The 17,114-nt window shown below is 49.8% G+C and overlaps 6 protein-coding genes across 6 annotated transcripts; 3 read left to right on the top strand and 3 right to left on the bottom strand.

Annotated features, from left to right (window-relative positions):
* Nucleotides 1–3,680: 3,680 nt before the first annotated feature.
* BDV59DRAFT_211435 (cytochrome P450) lies at nucleotides 3,681–5,792 on the top strand (the record flags this gene model as incomplete). The annotated part of the gene is made up of 3 exons (XM_073695798.1): nucleotides 3,681–3,789; nucleotides 3,838–4,092; nucleotides 4,143–5,792. The coding sequence occupies 3 exons, from the start codon at nucleotides 3,681–3,683 to the stop codon at nucleotides 5,345–5,347; spliced, it is 1,569 nt and encodes a 522-aa protein (XP_073543011.1). The 3' UTR covers nucleotides 5,348–5,792.
* Nucleotides 5,793–5,938: 146 nt separating this feature from the next.
* On the bottom strand, nucleotides 5,939–6,710 carry BDV59DRAFT_206287 (ribonuclease P subunit p20 family protein; the record flags this gene model as incomplete). The annotated part of the gene is made up of 2 exons (XM_073694775.1): nucleotides 5,939–6,579; nucleotides 6,638–6,710. The coding sequence occupies 2 exons, from the start codon at nucleotides 6,708–6,710 to the stop codon at nucleotides 5,939–5,941; spliced, it is 714 nt and encodes a 237-aa protein (XP_073543012.1).
* Nucleotides 6,711–6,982: 272 nt separating this feature from the next.
* On the bottom strand, nucleotides 6,983–8,754 carry BDV59DRAFT_211440 (FMN-dependent alpha-hydroxy acid dehydrogenase; the record flags this gene model as incomplete). Its single annotated transcript, XM_073695799.1, has 5 exons — nucleotides 8,553–8,754; nucleotides 8,285–8,504; nucleotides 7,930–8,224; nucleotides 7,196–7,868; nucleotides 6,983–7,140 (listed from the first exon to the last, which is right to left on the bottom strand). The coding sequence occupies exons 1-5, from the start codon at nucleotides 8,683–8,685 to the stop codon at nucleotides 6,983–6,985; spliced, it is 1,479 nt and encodes a 492-aa protein (XP_073543013.1). The 5' UTR covers nucleotides 8,686–8,754.
* A 555-nt stretch (nucleotides 8,755–9,309) lies between these two features.
* Nucleotides 9,310–10,576, bottom strand: BDV59DRAFT_189000 (uncharacterized protein). The gene has a single exon (XM_073691539.1). The coding sequence runs from the start codon at nucleotides 9,874–9,876 to the stop codon at nucleotides 9,331–9,333; it is 546 nt and encodes a 181-aa protein (XP_073543014.1). The 5' UTR covers nucleotides 9,877–10,576; the 3' UTR covers nucleotides 9,310–9,330.
* Nucleotides 10,577–12,143: 1,567 nt separating this feature from the next.
* On the top strand, nucleotides 12,144–13,937 carry BDV59DRAFT_147579 (Clavaminate synthase-like protein). The gene is made up of 3 exons (XM_073687302.1): nucleotides 12,144–12,264; nucleotides 12,317–12,535; nucleotides 12,594–13,937. The coding sequence occupies exons 1-3, from the start codon at nucleotides 12,231–12,233 to the stop codon at nucleotides 13,769–13,771; spliced, it is 1,431 nt and encodes a 476-aa protein (XP_073543015.1). The 5' UTR covers nucleotides 12,144–12,230; the 3' UTR covers nucleotides 13,772–13,937.
* BDV59DRAFT_147566 (sugar transporter) lies at nucleotides 13,938–15,969 on the top strand. The gene is made up of 4 exons (XM_073687301.1): nucleotides 13,938–14,181; nucleotides 14,255–14,976; nucleotides 15,038–15,370; nucleotides 15,454–15,969. The coding sequence occupies exons 1-4, from the start codon at nucleotides 14,103–14,105 to the stop codon at nucleotides 15,739–15,741; spliced, it is 1,422 nt and encodes a 473-aa protein (XP_073543016.1). The 5' UTR covers nucleotides 13,938–14,102; the 3' UTR covers nucleotides 15,742–15,969.
* The last annotated feature ends 1,145 nt before the right edge of the window (nucleotides 15,970–17,114 follow it).

Genomic DNA, 17,114 nt, shown 5'->3' on the forward strand with positions numbered 1-17,114 from the left:
TGAAGTAGAGGCTAATGGCTCAAGTCAGAGTACAGGAGAAACAGGGTTCAAGAACATGGAGATGATGTAGGCAGAGGCCGGCGGCAAGTGGATTGTGGTCGAAATATGTAGCCTGATCACTCTCCATTTCGACCGAAAAATGTCTCGGCTTGGGTTAATCATTACTACATGTTCTACTGGCCCGTGCGATCGTCGCTCTTCATCTTGCGCCGCACCTGGGCAATGCCCCTACGTCTGTGCCCGGGCGCTTATTCGCAAACTTTCGCTGGTCGAGAAACATCAACTCCACTATACAGACTGTTCTCGCATGCACATGAGAGGCCTACTCAACAACCCATTTCCGGCCCCAATGAGCAAACTTCCGAGGATCGATCTTCCGCACAACCGCCTGCAGTCCCAGATAGCCCCGCATGAAGGTCTTTGAATTACGAAAGCGCATTGTTGCCCTTGGGGTATATACTTCTATATTCCGCCCCAGACCGCTCCGCCCCCACCAAGATCGCCTAACTTGCATCACCCGTGTCGTTCATAGACATTTAATATAGTTGTATGACGTGGAGATAAGCTAGCCCTAACACATGCGACCCGGCGTCTGCGCCGCTCTGGAGCCTGGTCAAAACTATTGTGCCTCCGTACATTGGCAACCTGTGAAACGGTAGTTTCAATCATCAGACGATCCCTTCTGTATAGGGAATATGCGTCATGGACCTCGCAGCCCATTTACCATTGGGAATACTGACGTTAGACAATATTCTGAGAAGTCCATCGAAGTGGTTGCAGAGGCTTGGGAGTCCATGGCTTCCCTTCCGGAACTATATCAATGTCTATGTACAGACCAGCATATGAAAGATTTCCTGCTTCTGTTTGACTGGTAGGAATAATGAACTAATGGCCGGAAGCATACAGCAAAAAGACAACAACTCCAGATACAATTCTAATGCATCTCCTGAGAGCCTGACAATGTTACACAATACTCCTGGCTACTATGGTCTGTTGGAGCACTCATGATTGCTGGCAGACGGTAGTTACGACGGGCAACATGCAAAGCAGCCGTTTCTTGCACTGGGCCGTGTCCTCCCACTCGCTCTTCTCGCCTCAATTGGCGAGCATATGACAGCGGCATCGAACTTTTTTGTGCGCGCCTCCTTGTTTTGTGTGCATCCGGAACAGTGCGAGGATGGGCACTTCACTGGGTCCGTTGCGACAACAACCGCGCTGGCCAATGTCGCCGGCTTGATATCCTTAGGATATCTGGAGGGTCTTATCCAGGCTAGTCCACACACTGGATTGGCTATGTGGTATTCTGAGAGTTCTAGGTCTATTCGCTGGAGGCTTCTTGCAGCCGCATCTGACCGGGCCTAATTGAAACTGACATATCTCTAGTATACATCCGCAGCTTTCCGTGTGCCATTGGGGGTCAAATCCTCCAGGGTTTGGCGTCTGACAACCTCCTGCATTTTACCCTAAATTTTATTTATACCGGTGCTTCGTCGACTGTCACTGTATCTGTTCTTATTAGATCTTCTCTGGCGTTATACATGCTTGGTATGGCAACCGGCCCAGCAGCGAGTAGTCTTTCTCCCCTCGTTCGAATATACGTCCATTACTGCTGCGGTCCTGTTTAGCTTCGCTACTTTGTATGTTCTGCTGGCTCTCGCCCATATCACTCAAAAGGAGTCCTTTACACCGCCAGATACATCTTCTCCACGAGACATCAGCAAGCGATCTTCATTCCGGGAGATACTTTCGCCCGCGTGACTGTACTACGAGAATCCAGGAACGATCCCCTAGGGTCTCTCCCTTTTCCTCTATAACGTGGTCCAGGCGCACCTAGTCAATCTGATCTTTGCGTTTCCGTCTGTGCAGTTCAACTTCACCGTCCGGGGGAACAGAATCCTACTCACACTTATTGCTACGGTAGCAGCATCCTATCTACTTCTCTCGCTTTTTACTGCGCCCCGTTTGCTCGCATGGATGGAGAGAATATCCGCACCGAGCACCATGGATACCTCCACTTGGGGCTCTGGACATGGTCGGTCCTTAGATCTGATTGCGGCCGGTCTCTCGATCCTTGTCCAGACGCTGGCTGCCGGTCTACTCTCCCTGATACATCGATTAACGCTACTTTATGTAGCAGCCGGTCTTTCGGCCTTGGGCCTCGCAGCCCCGTCGTCCATCAAAAGCTATTCTGTGGCTGATAGTGAGATATTCTGTATTAGGGCAGAGACTGAATAGCTGATAGATAGTTGCGGAAGATGCGAGTTAACCTGGTGAGTGCTATAAGGAGGGTCTTGTAATTTAGTAAGTAAAATATGGGTAACTGTCCTTACAAGGTCTGGTGTGTCTAACAAAATATCTACGAGACTGCGAAGTGACTTTTCACAGAAATAGTGGATATTAATTAACCTGTATGCCTCTTGAAGGATGGTTTCCCCGAGTCGATGGCAGCAACTGGCAAAGTGGAGTTGATCTGAAGAATACGGGAGATATTTTGCAATCTCGACCCAGAGGGTATCAGGCAGGTTTAGAATCATGGTGGAGGTCCACGAGATGGTTTATAGTTCCCCGTACCCTAACACGTGGCCTTAGTGGCAAATCAACCTCTCTAATAATATTGATTCCCAAAATACACTTGAATATGTCCTCAAGATGCTTAATGTCTGATTATCAGCTCTCCAGTTACATTTTAATCACATTGGCGTCCGCCTGTCCGGGAATACTCCCTAATTTACCAAACCCCATTCACGGCGTTGCACATCCCATAGCGATTTTGGCCCTGGTAGCTGCATTGGCAGCCCGCATATGGCCGATGTTGGTCTCCTTGCTCTCCCAATCCTGTATGGCAGCATCCAGCCTGTCCTTGATAACTGGGTACTTTTTTTTATAATTTGAGATTGTCCTTTCGTAGTCAAGTTGTGGCCATGGATTCTCCCCCTGAACCGCAGGCCCAGGAGACCCTTTTCGGAAAATATCAAAATTATCACCATAAACTTTTCTCAAGTATGTAGTCCAGTGTCAGCGGTCCCCCCCCCCGGAGATTCCCCGCTTTATACAGGTCCATATCTTTCACTCTCAGATTCTCTACGCTGCGTACGGCTAGAGCACCTCAAAGGGCCAGATTTTGAGTGGCAACTTCAACCTTAGGAGCTGCGTCCAGTGCTTGATAGAAGTCCTGGCCGATCTTGGCTAGCGATTCGTAATAGTTCTCCACTCCGTTTACCTTTAAGCCATCCACATTGAACTCGTATCCGGTCTTGATCATCTCTCCTGATATTGTGACCTCCCTTGCTCTTAGCCATGTGTTGAGGTCCCCTGATCCGGGGTAATTGAGTGGAAGGGGGTTAGGCCTTATTGAGCCTATACGCTCCCCATTCGGGCCCTTCACTTTGTGAGGTTTCCATATGTGCTCTGTGAACTCGACAAATGTGTAGCGTCCTCCGGGACGAGATCCAGCACATCTAGTCCCCACAGTATATCTGCTGCAATCATCGCCGTAGGCTTCGCTCCTCAATTGAGTGCTATCTTCTGCGGGGATGACGGAGCTATTTGTATATCATGCCCCACATGCATTGTGGGGTAAATTGCCAGCTCCTCCGGGGTATAAGAAACATCCATGTATTTGAAGATCCAAAGGTCGCAACCAATATCTTCGAATTCTCGGAAACCCCTATCAGGTCAGGATGCTGTACATTTACTTTATCGCAGTCTTTGTGGGAGTGTTCATATTATGGGACCCACACAAGAAGACATCGGATTTAAAACTAGGGGCATCCCCGCCCGGCCCTCCAGGTCTGTTATCATGGAGCACACTTATCTCCCGTGGCTGACGAGCCCTAGGAAAGCCGATTGTTGGAAACCTGCTGGAAATACCTAATAAACATTCCTGGCTCAAATTTGCGGAGTGGGCAAAGGAATACGGGACAATCTTTCAGCTGAATATCGCCGGTCGCAAGCATGTGGTTCTTTCAACAGAGAAGATTGCCAACGATTTACTCAGGGAGCGAGGCTCGCTCTACTCATCAAGAGAATATCTGCCTTTTGCATCTGGGTTGTTGTCGAAGAATTTACGTCTTCTGTTCCTCCCATACAATGGTTGTTTTACCTCCTACTGGTTCCAGTTTCCAAGGCTAATCATACGGCAGACCTTTGGCGCCGGGGTAGAAAACTGATGCACCACCTCACAATGAATTCCGTTGCCAGCAGCTACGAGCCAATCCAGGACTATGAATCAAAGAAATTCCTGGCGTCTTTCGTACAGAAACCGGCCGATTACGAGAAATGGTTTGAGCTGTACGCTTCCGGAGTCGTCTATCGCATTGGGTTTGGTCGCTGGATTGAAACTGGCCACGAGTCTGATTTCAAACGGATCATTGCAGTTGGTAAAAACGTGGAAAGAGTAGCAACCCCAGGGTCATATCTAGTGGATTCTTTCCCACTTTTGAATGTGATCCCTGAGGCTCTGGCCCCGTTTAAGCGTGAGGCTGCCCGCTTACATGCCGAAGAATTGAGTTTATTTCGAAAGCTACAGCAAGACGTTCAGGAGGAAAGCTCAGAAGGACAGAGAAGGAGTTCCTTCACCAGGACCTTCTTGGACAATCGGGAAACATATCAACTTTCAGATGATGAAGCTGCATACGTGATCGGGACTCTATTCGAGGCGGGAAGTGGCACAACGGCTGCAGCCATGATGTCTTTTTGTTTGGCAATGTGTCACCATCCTGAATGGCAGTCTAAGATGCAAGATGAACTCGATGACCGCGTTGGTGACCGAATGCCTGGGTTTTCCGATATTTCCCAATTACCGACCATCCGTGCGGTGATCAAAGAAGTACTGAGATGGAGGCCGGTCACCGCCGGGAATGTTCCCCATCAACTGATCAAAGATGACAGCTATCAAGGGTATTTTTTCCCAAAAGGAACGGTCTTCCATGCAAACCAGTGGGCTATCCACCGAGATCCCGAGACTTATCCAGACCCGGAGAGCTTCCGGCCTGATCGTTGGCTTGACCCCAAATTTCCGACATACCAAGAGCCTTTGACAAAATTCCCTACATTACAAAATTACTCCTGTTTTGGGTTTGGCCGGCGAATTTGTCCTGGCCAAACGATTGCGGAGCGATCTTTGAATATCTTGACGGCTCGGATTGCTTGGGCAGTCACTCTAAGCCGCAAGAAAAACAGCAAAGGTGAGGATATGCCTCTGCCACTATATGACTACACTTCAGGGTTCAATGTGCAGCCACTGAAATTTGAGTTTGATGTTGTCGCGCGTTCACCCGGACGAGCTGAGAGAGTTGCGGACATTTTCAAGGAGGCAAGATCGATGAGAGACAAAGTGCTCGGATAAGTTGCTATGGCATTTGACATCCAACCGAAATCTTCTAGATATAGAATGTAAAGCTTGGAGGACCAATTATCAAAGGGATCGATAGGTTCTTGTGCAATATGTGCACGTAGGATATCAAAAGTAATTTGGGGCATCACCTTGAGCAATGTCATGCTGGAGAAAAACCACAGCACATCATGGTTTGTCCGCCGAGCAACCAAGATGATGCCGTCATTCAGACATAAATAGCGTAACTGTAGCGCAAAAATACCCGCTAGAGACGCTAGGTGCTTATTGCACCCGGGTCAGAGGCGTGCGGTATTCCCCTTGTACCGATAGCCCAACTGATGGGTTCGACTAGGGCCAAACTTGCATGACAGTTATGCATCTTTCCCAATTTCACTTTGGCGTCACAGCATATGAATGCTCGGAGGGGTCATTGGCCCATGTGTTCGATGAGATCTGCCAAATCATAGACAACCCTGCTTAGACGGATGGCACGTCTTCGAGGCATATGCACTGCTTCTCAAGATTCACCTATGTCGGTGGATATTTCGGTGGCATCTCCAAAAATTGTGCCGAACGTGATGTCGCAAGAAACCTTCCTTCCCATCATTTGTACGACACCGCGATTTCAACCATGTTGACCCACCGTGTCCGCGACTCCGGTAACTCGGTATCCCCATTCGACACCACAGCGTTCATGGCGCGCTTTCGTTTCCTCGCCGCGGACTTTGATACTGCCGCAGCGTCAGTCTCATGAGAAGCTTCCAAGCTGATGCCACTCTCCCCTTCCGGCGGAACTTGTTGCTGTTCCTCCTTCTGCAGCTTCTCCACCTCTTCCAGCGCCTTCCGCTTTGCCTCCGCGTCCTCCTCGACATCGTCCACCACGAGCACACTCCCAGTCTTCACCGTGACCGCATACTCGCCCCCGTGCTGTTCGAACCATCGCCCAACACTGAGCGCCTTCTCGATCGCGCGCCCCGTCGCCTTCACAAAAACCTCCTCTCTGCGCAGCGCGTCGTGGCCGCGCGCGATCTGCGACAGTTTCTGCGCATCCCGCTTTTTGCCGTCCGACAGATCCACGGCAGCGGTGGCGCGTTTCTCGGCTTGCCGGAGAAGCTTTTGCACGCGTTTGACGGCACTCATGAAGGGCGAGTTGGAGGAGACGTAGACGATTTTGGGGACGGAGGCGCCGGCGTAGGGGGATGCGACGGGCGCATGAGGGATGGGTCGTTTGTGAACGCGGGCATCTGTCCGTGGCGAGGTTAGTTTGCGGAACTGGAGTGTGGATGCGAGTAGAAGTCATACATTTGGGGAGCTTGACCATGTCTTTGTTCTTCTTCTCGAACTGGAGTTCCTGCGCGAGGGAGGTTTTCCCCATCTTGACGGAGTGGACGCGGGGTTGCGTACTTGGAATCCGGTGGTTATCGCTTTTTTGGGTGGTGGAAGGAACGGGTGCTGCTATTCTGTGAGGGCGGTGGTTGAAGGTTGAGATCGTCATGGCTGTTGCGACAATCTCGGAGTTTGTCTGGTTTGCATCCATCAGCCCTAATCGATCGGATTGGGACTCCGCCATGTATTTTCCCACAATATCATAACATACTTATTGAATATTAAATAAATTGAAAATTGCTAGAGCTCTACAAATATCGGTCAGATCTTCGACCGCGGACTCCACTTTGCATATGGGTGTCCTGGTCCAGACGGAACCAAATGGTCAACATCAGATGTATTGACCAGACCAGGATGAACCTCGGAGAGGTCCTTGATTCCAATGAGTTTCATGACGCTCTCCATCTCTTCCTTAAGTACTGCAATGCTCTTCATTAGCCAACGTCAAAAGAGATTTCAGATTGAAAGGCTTACTCTCCACAAGGTGCTCTACGCCCTCAGTGCCGTAATGTAGCGCATATAGAAACGTTCTGCCAATCCCGACGGCCTTGGCTCCGAGACACAAGGCTTTGATAATATCACCACCGCGTCGGAACCCTCCATCAACGTATATCTCCATTCTGTCAAAGATCTCCGGACAATTCTTATGTAGCTCCAGCAAGAGCAGGATGGACGGCGGTGTATAGTCGAGGTTTCTTCCGCCATGGTTGCTGAGCATTATGCCTTCCACATTGTGTTTCATTGCAATCTTAGCGTCCTCAGCATTTGTGATCCCTTTTAGGATAATCGGAAGTCTAGTCACGCTCCGGATCCATGCGATATCGCGCCAGGTCATTCCTTGGTCGATGTAGCTTCCCATTACCCGGGTCAGACCGCCGCCTTTCTTGTCCGGTCGTACGACCTCCCCAGTAACTGGGTTGACAATTTCAACGGCTTCATATGCCCTCAGTCTCTCATCGGACTCTCTCTTACCTCTTCCCGCGGCATCAACAGTCAGAAACACGGCCTTCATACCAAGCGACTCCGCCATTTGGAGCGTCTCTCGGGACTTTGCTTTCTGCTTGTTCAGATACAGCTGGAACAGAAACGGATATCCCGGAGCCTCTTGCACAATTTCTCCTACGGGGTGGCCTGCGTTCGTCGACAACTGGCTCTGTTAGTAACCTGGATACATAGAGAAAGGGCTTTGTAATCCTGCAGGTTCTTACAATCTCCAGAATGCCCGTCGACTTGGCTGCACGTGCAAGGCCCTTTTCAGCCTCTGGGTTGATCAGTTTTGCCAACCCAGTGGGACAGATAAATAGCGGTAGCTTGACAGGTATATTTAGGACCGTGCTTGACGTATCAACTTCGGACACGTCCTTCATCACCCTGGGTCGGAACCAGATACGTTTCAGCATAGCCTCGTTTGCATCCCGAGTCCAACAATCTGTGGCGGCTGTTGAATAGAAGGTGTAGGCTTTCTTGGGTCCCGAGAAAGCTGCTGCTTGGTCAAAATCGTAACTGTACTCATTCAAAAGTTAGTGTCGCAGCAAAATTGAAGGCGTCCGCATGTATGTCTACCTGTTCAATATAGTATCCAGTGGGGGTTTGGCGGTAGCATCTATCGCTGCAATAACAGACTCTGTCTTGGCAATGGTAGCTCTTTCCCACTCTGCCGTGATTGTGGATATATCTAAGCTTCCTTTGAGGCTCTCAGGGGAGAGGTTTTCTGTGACAACTGAAGCGGCGTGTACCTCGGAGTACGCTTGAGTGGCGTCCTTCCCGGCGTATCGGTATATGGCTTGGAAGTCAGTATATACATTGTGTCCAAGGATAGAAGACTGCATACTCGAAGCACCCCCAGGGTGGTCCTGTGCAAACTGAGTCACGTCCCATACCTTGCCATCTATAACAATCCAACAGTCATTGGGACTGTTGTGCGAGAGTACATCGCTTGCAGAGATAAGGGCACCCTTTGCCATGTTTGGAGTTACAAGGGGGAGGTAATAGAGCTACAGAGTACCATCATATTTGAGGCCGGGCATCCTCAGTTTATATCTCCCAATAATATCAAGACAATTGCAAAGGATGATACGGCGACATCGGATAAATATGCGGGGTGCGGGGTCAACATGTAGTGAAAGCCAGCGGACCGGTGCCGACGGCGATCATATCGGCAAGGCTCCGAAACGCACACTCTTTCGCGTACCGTCCTGGGTACTTGCTATCCGGATGAATATTGAACTACAGAAGTATGGAGTGACTCGAGCACTAAGACATGGTTTCCCTGTTAAGAGCTAGATGCCAAGATGCTATGAACTCTACACTGGTTGGAGGTTGGAAGTGCGGGCTACCGGATGTCGACAGAGGTCGTTGATATAGTGTCATATTTGTATTGGAAACTATATACAAGCTGTCCAAACCAAAGTCATACATACATAAGGCATATCATCAAAATCATAATAGTCATCACGTGTTCGGACATGTCATGGTGTTTAAGATTGTCGGGCGTGTAATGCGATCATCGGGTGTGTAGGTCGTGTGCTGATGGCGAAAAGCATCGAAAGAAGGTGAGGAACAGGGTAAAAGTTGTCATGTCCATTTTTGATCATCTCATCAAGAAGAATTCATCCAACTAGTAGTGGCTCTTGTGGCACTCTCCGGGAGCGTCCTGGCAATAGTCTGGAAGCACGTTGACGAGTCCTGATGGCCAGGCTGATCTTTTGGGTATTGAATCCCTCACGGTCCTGTTTTCGATCACCACCAAGTGCATTCTGCGTGTTCTGTGCACTAGGAGACCGACGTTGCGCCATGGCCCTGACGACTCGAGTAATTTGGGATCTGATTGGGGTTGCACCAAAACCGTCTTGTTCGGACTCCAAATAAGCGTTGACATCGCAGGATGCATTTTCTTTCACCGTCATTGCTCTAGAGCGGCGCTCATGTTGTTCTTGCTCGGCAATAACGCATTGGCGAAAGATACCATGGTGTCCGATACAACGACGGAGATCTGGGGCTTGAGATGAGGATTCCTTCTGTAGTTTCCCGATGGAGATGACAGCTAACCTGCCTGCAGAGTGCGGATTGGTAATTGAAGTCATTCCAGGCTTGGGGTGGGAAGCTTGTCGAACGGCCCTTCGAGTGATTTGCAAAAATTCAGATGATGAGCCCATGGAAGGTATTGTTCAGAAGAAAGCGATAACTGATATTTCAGAGATGTTTCGAAAGATTAGAAGAGAAAATGTCCATTTTATATGGTTTCCATTTCAGATGTCATGATATCTTCTCCCCTCTACGCGACAGCTTCGAACCATGGTTAGATTCGAGCCTCGCCCGGCGATTCATGGCCGTCATAGTTTATTTGGAATGAACCATCCTCGGCCATCTTGGCCGGGATTTGGGTCCGACCCCGAGGACACACCCACCATTCATAAGGGCCCGGTCTTAGTCGGGGGACCCATAACCCAAAGTGGCGACAGCCAGCCCTATGAAGAGTTCTCAAGTCGTGGAACGGGCTCTTTCCCCATCAAGTAATCGCCAAGCATATTTGGGCGTAACAGGTTCTGATGTGGAGTTTCCCAGCTCAGTTGGCGTGAAAACGTGGGGTTTTCTACTCTGGCACGCATGACGGCCCTGACAGGTGCGATGATTCGTGTCAAGCTCAAACCAATCACCTTTTCCCTCTTCGCATGACGCTTCCGCCAATCTTCTTCACCTATTCCATTCATTTCCAACCTGAATCACGCATAGGCCGTGGATGTTTGTCGGCGCGTCGCCGACGAAATTCCCCTTCGATTCATTCGGCACACCGTACAGTCGTTGACGTCATTGTTCAGTTGTCGTATGATCGAAGCATTCTTCACATCCTTCCTCATAGTCCCCAGGTCCCTTTCCTTCTGGACCTTCTAACGTTAACATGGTCTGGCCCTCGTGAGTTCTTCCATATCCGGTGCCAGATCACGTGGCGAACTCCCCTGGCGACTATACTTTCATCCAGGTCTAGATTTCCTTGTTCCTTTATCCTCTTTGGGACAGGGGCAGTCTATTGGGCTATAGCTCTCGTTGACTACAATTTCCACCATACACTGATCACGACATCTCTAGACCTTAAGGCCTCTAGGCCAGGCCAAAGATCCAGCATACAACAACCCAAGGCTGAATCGGGATACAGGCTGTAGTGAGGAACACAGACTACATCAGTAACATTTCCGCCTGGATAATATTTAAAGAGAAAATATCGTTGATCGTTTAGCAGGTGCTGGACGGGGTCGAGATAAATGTAACCGGCTAGCCCACCTATGATTACAACCAGAGACGGGAAGAAAAGAACCTAAAGAGATTCTACACATCGTTTCGTAAAACATCCTTCTCAAGACTTGTCCATAATACCTGGTTCGAAGTGTACGAGGGCCTTGGTTGGAATCGCCTTTATTCTTGAAACTCTAATGCCCGAGGCAAAAAAGATTCCTTATTAGGACTAGCGCGTTCTCTTCATGGTGAATGAGACGTTCGCCACCTCCCATCCATCTCTCATCTTTCTTCCTTTCATGGCAGATTCCAAACCCGGATAATTATGGCCCATCTTGACGAAAATTAGCCGACAACAGGCATACGTCTCACCACTGCTGAGACACCTATGCAACATACTTGCTACTTGCGCCTAACGTGAGTTCTAGACTCATAGCCGCGATAACGGTGATAACCACGGATGTGGAGAGGGGAGATCCATGTTACTATTATAATGGGGACCAGAAAAGACATCGCGGCCCAACGGCGCGTATCATCAGTTGATTGGTCACCTGCAATTTTGAGAGGGCAGTGATTGACTTGATGCTATAATCTCGGGTCGGGCCATCTGGAGGTATAGACAATATGGCTAGGGCTTGTCAGTGAGGGGAGTGGTGACATGGTTTCCTATAAGCGAGCAAGCCTGATCGAGGAGTCAGCATTAGTTAGGTGTGTTCTCCTGGGTCCTACATGCTACACTCGGAAATGATATCGGCATGATCTCGGTGTGCGGTATACTACAGAGATAATATGGCCTCTAGGGGAATGAGTAAGGCGCAATTTTCCGAAGGCGGAATTCCCGCTTCTTCTGCATTATCTTGTCACCAGTGCAAGTTCTAAGTGGTCTCTATACTGTTGGTTGGAGTAGAAATAAGCCCCTAAGCTGTCAACGGATACTAGCCGAAACGCCTTCATGTAGCCTCTATGCAGCTTCCATGGCACTTTTAATATGCAGTTAGAAATTCGGATTTTCTGTCCGTGTTAAAACAGGGTGTGATCTTCGGCGTGCATTTAGCACTACGCTAGACAGCAAATGATTAACTAGTGAAGGGTAGTAGGTCGACACTAATGCAGTGAGAGGATATCAAGCAAACAAGACCTTGAGATTTCGACACAGCTTTGATAGCCAACACTTTCATTGTTTCAACTATATATTTCATTATGCCTTCTGGAATGGGTTTCGGCATAGCCAACATATCCCTATATTCTTTATTCGGTAGAAGAGGCTATACTTTCCAAAATGGATGTCCAGCACTGTGGACTCGGGGCTCAAGGTGCGTCTGTTCAATTAACCTGTAGCTTTTTCTCTAAAACGTTGATATCTAGTGCCAGTCTTCGACTTACCCTCTGACATTGAAGCAATTCGAGAGAGACTGTTCCGAACTGGAATTGCATTCATCAGAGACTCTGGCATTGACTCACTCGTCATGCTTGGCACCAATTTAGGAACAGTTATAAGGCCCCGTAACGAACAGCATCCTGGCACTGGCATCAGCAATATCCGCTATGCTCCAAGCTTGCGTGGTAAAGGGTACAGTAGTGAAGGTTCTAAAATTCCTCCTTTGTCTTTCCAAGGTCGAGATTCTAACTATCTCTCATTCAGAGTTATTCCTTCATACGGATCGCAGTGGATGGGATCAACCCCCTCGTGTCTTAATTTCTACTCTCCAGAAGAAGTCCAAAGTCGGTGGAGAGTCCATCTTCGTTGACACCAAGCTCGTTATTCAGACCATCAAGAACCAGAACCCGAGCCTTTATTCTTTCATAACGAGTTCAAAGCATACCAGCTTTCGCACGGAAGATGGCAATTTTGTCCTTCGTCCCATATACGATGAACAGTCTGACCTGTTCCGTTTCCGGTTCGACGATGGTATCCAGTTTTCCGCCTCCGTGATCCTCCGTGTGTCGGAATTGCTCGAGGTCATGTCTCGGTGCGCCTTCCATGTGTCTTTAGAGCCTGGCCAGGGTTATGTTGTTGATAATCACCGCTTCTTGCATGGACGTACCGCCTTCACGGGTTCGCGCGAGCTACTTCGGGTTCTGGTTAACATTCCCACTACTCGACCCCGAAAGGTTATCCTCTTTGATGTGGATGGGACGCTTTGCTCCTCCCACGACCTGAGTGTGGATGCATATTTCTCGTGCCTGAGTTCTTTGACCGGAAAAAGTATCACGCTCTCGAATACACATGTGAATCTTAATGGGCGCACTGACTTGGGATTGCTGCATGCCATTCTCGACTACCATCAGATCACTCCCAAATCGACTGTGGTGGAAAAGTTCCTGAGACTCCATCCCAAGTATGTGGAGATGTCACTAAGAAAAGGGATGAGCGTTACGCCATGCCCTCGTGTGAAAGAATTCTTGCAATGGATCGGTGAACAAAAGAATAAGCTTGACCAACCTGGGCCAATATTTGGGATTTTGACCGGAAACTCGCGTGCGAACACCCTGGCAAAACTCTACGCTGCAGGTATCGACTCGAGTGTCTTTGATCTAGATATATCCTCTTTTGGAGACACTCACTTTGACCGGGTCTCTCTGGTCCAGAGCTCCCTGGCTAAAATACGGGCGACCTACAGTCCGGACCAGCGTCCCAACCACGTTGTGATTGTCGGGGATACTCCCTTAGATATCGAGTGTGCAAAGCATTCCGGGTGCCTTGTCATCTCGGTGGCCACTGGTAATTATGGGACAGATGACTTGGCTGCTCTTGGCCCTGACCTTGTCTGCGACGAATTGTCCGAGTCGAAGGAGTTCCTCCTTTCAAACGTGTTCTGATGCTTACCAATGGGGTGGGGGTAATGGGAATGGTGTAGGTGTGCATAAGACGCATGATGTGGCTTTTGGGCGTCCGATGGATACTGTCTTATTCTAACTAGACAGGCCCGGCTTACCAAGTAGGGTTAAGAGGCCGCAGTTATAGATGTCACCTTCGGGCATATAATCCCTGTCTCTCTTCCCGTTCCTGCAATGTAACCCTGACTATACTAGCGATAAACACGCAAACTACGGCGATCTCACTGTAACTCTATGGGATTTCCAATCCTGTCCAGATTCCTTATTACTTCTCTCCCCGGTCTGTTGGGATTGAGCGACTACAGCGATAGAGATGCTCTCACCTACACAAAATGTATTCCTAATTGCCGGCCATGTGTCCCTAGCAGGGCTCCTATACGGCTTAGATACAGGTAAGCGTGCAAGACGCACTATCTTCTCACACAGGTCTCTAAAGTACCAACGCTAACTACGGGCGTCGGGCAGGCTCGATCGGCCCTATCACTCAAATGCGTCAGTTTGACACCACCATAGGCCGCCTGTCCTCCACACAACAAGGTATCTACGTTTCCTGCATCCTGCTTTCTTCGTCCGTCTCTTCCCTAGCAAGTGGACATGTCTCAGACCGTATCTCTCGAAAATATGGCATCCTTCTGGGAGGCGTCATCTCTCTCATTGGTACTGTCATATCCGCTGCATCCCCCAACTTCGCCAGCCTCATCGTGGCACGCCTGATCACCGGTGTCGGCATGGGTCAGGCTATCTCCGTAGTGACTGTGTATCTGGTAGAGATTGCCCCCGCAGACATCCGGGGGGTCGCGGCCTGCTCGTTGCAGTTTGCGGTTGTCTTCGGCATCATGGCCGGGTATTTTATCGCCTTTGGGACTCAGAACCTTCCTGGTAGTATGGCCTGGAGAGTCCTTTTTATAATCCAGGCCGCCATTGCTGCCATTTTTGCCCTCGGGATGGCCTTCATGCCGTTCTCCCCGCGATGGCTTGTGCAAGTCGGCCGCCCTGGCGAGGCCCAGCGTGTTTTGCACAAGCTGCGAACAGCATCGGCGGCTACCTCGGAGCTTGTGGAGATTCAGCAAAGTTTGCTATCAGGTCGACAGGAGAAGGCAGCGTCTTTCGCGGAGATCTTTCAGCGGAAGTATATTGGTCGGACGGCACTGGGGATCTTCTTGATGTCTTTCCAGCAGTTGACCGGGGTAAGGCCGTGACCGTTCCGTTCGCCTTTTTCTCGCCAATGAGCACTGACAGCCAGAGTAGATTGACGTCGTCTTGTATTATGCCCCGATGCTCTTCAAACAGGCTGGTTTCACGTCCCAGAAATCCGCGTTCCTTTCGTCCGGCGTCACCGGGATTGTTATGTTGGTCTGTACCATCCCAGCTCAAATCTGGGTTGACCGCTGGGGTCGCCGGATGCCTCTGATTATTGGAGGTTCTGCGATGGCCGGCTGTTTTATCGTCATCGGATCCTTGTATGCACGCTTTGGGCATGCTACTGCGGAGACAGTAGTTTTAACGTCCACAGCGGCGCAGTGGACCATCATCGTGTTAATTTATATTTTCGTGGCCAACTTCTCCTGGTCTTGGGCAGTGGTGAGTCTTCCGGTACACGTACTTGACGTGGGTTTGCTCCCAGCATCAAGGTAGTGGACTAATGAATCCTGTCCGCAATGTAGGTGGGCAAGATCTATGCCTCGGAGATTATCCCCACACGACTGCGAGCTAAGGTCTGCGCCGTGGAGCTCCTTGGGAACTGGATTGTAAACTTTGTCGTGACCTTCACGGCCCCGTTGTTCTTGCTTTCATCGCCGAGTGGGCCATACTTTCTCTATGGCTTTTCTACGCTGGTCGCTGTCGCCGTCTGTGTCCTGATGCCGGAGACAAAGGGTCGCAGCCTTGAAAGCATTGAGCGGTTATTTGAGAAAGACGAACGCCAACCGGCTGACTCGTCTGCATCCCATTGAAATAGATATGCTGCCCGCTGTAGCTATGCGGCCAGGAACCTAGTACGATTGATTGGGTGCACATCCTAGTCCCCTGTAGTACATGAGAAACCATGACCCATTAATCGCTGTAGTGAGTCGAGACAAACTCAAGAATGCCATCAAGGAAGAAGATACGTGTATATGCATTCACAGATGAGATGCCGAGCTTCCTCTATCTAGGCCTAAGGCAGTCAGGTGTCTCGGACTACAGTATAATGGGGTGCGCTTCGACGACTCCATAAGTCCCAGAAACCAGGCAAGCTCACGGCTTCCCAAAACTCGGGTTCTATTAAGGTCGTTCACGGCTATTGCGGTGGGAATAGCAGAAGGTAGTCTACGTTTACACCGTGCAATTCATCGAAGTGCCATGTGAGCTTTACCTGTCACATATCTAATCCTTCGGAAATGACTTTCGCGGAAGAAAGGTCCGTCCAACTCGGATAGATGCGCTCGGATCCCGACAATGTGAACATCATTACGAGCGCGGGAGGAACCGGAAAGTCCCAATGCTATCTCCGTAACACGGTCGCTTTCATAATTATTTGGCTATCTGTCCGCGTGGGCAATGTGACGATATTGATAAAGCAAATGGCGGGATCAGTTTGGTGTTCTTCAAGCTATCCGAGGGGGATCCCGTGGGCACAGCCCTGATGACCACATCTGGCAAGGCAAATGTGGTTGGAATCGTAACGACTGAAATTTGGAGCGACTCTATCCAATCGCAGGCGTGCCCTGGCCGGAAGTCAAGGCAGCCCTTGTTTCTCTCGCATGATGTGCCGAAGAATATTGCTTTTTCCGGGATGAATGGCAATCCTCCTCGGAGGCGCCCGAGGGTAACTACCGGGAACTTAGACCCTGATTGGGTTTTTGGATAGCGAAGACCGAGGGATTTTTGGCGCTCACCAGGTGGGATGCAAGACCTCTGGAGTCCTTGATTCTGCAAAGTTTAACGACATAGGCAGCCGATGGGGTGGACTGCGTACTGCGTAGATGGGGTCGTGCCGTGTGGAGTGAGACAGTCATCGTGGGAGGGCCGCAGACCTCGCTCGACCAGAGATCAACCAAAAGAGGAACCGAGACGAGCTTGGGGGGCTCCATTTGAGTTGTTTCAGGTAGACGGGATGGTAGGCTTAAGCCGAAGGTCCATTCCCAATCCAATGCGCCGGGACGCGGATCCATCGTTGACAGGTCGTTGGGTCAGGGGAAATGATATTCCTCATTATTATTGAGACGGAAGCTCTGGTACCTCGTTGACTGTCTCCTCATCGGCTGACCTTGATGATCGATCGATAAATGGGCCTTCTCTTGTCAAATATTAATAGATCACCCACTAGACGGTACGCTTGCGTGGC

Source organism: Aspergillus ambiguus (genome assembly GCF_047715705.1).
Source record: "Aspergillus ambiguus strain CBS 117.58 unplaced genomic scaffold BDV59scaffold_60, whole genome shotgun sequence".
Taxonomy (NCBI): domain Eukaryota; kingdom Fungi; phylum Ascomycota; class Eurotiomycetes; order Eurotiales; family Aspergillaceae; genus Aspergillus; species Aspergillus ambiguus.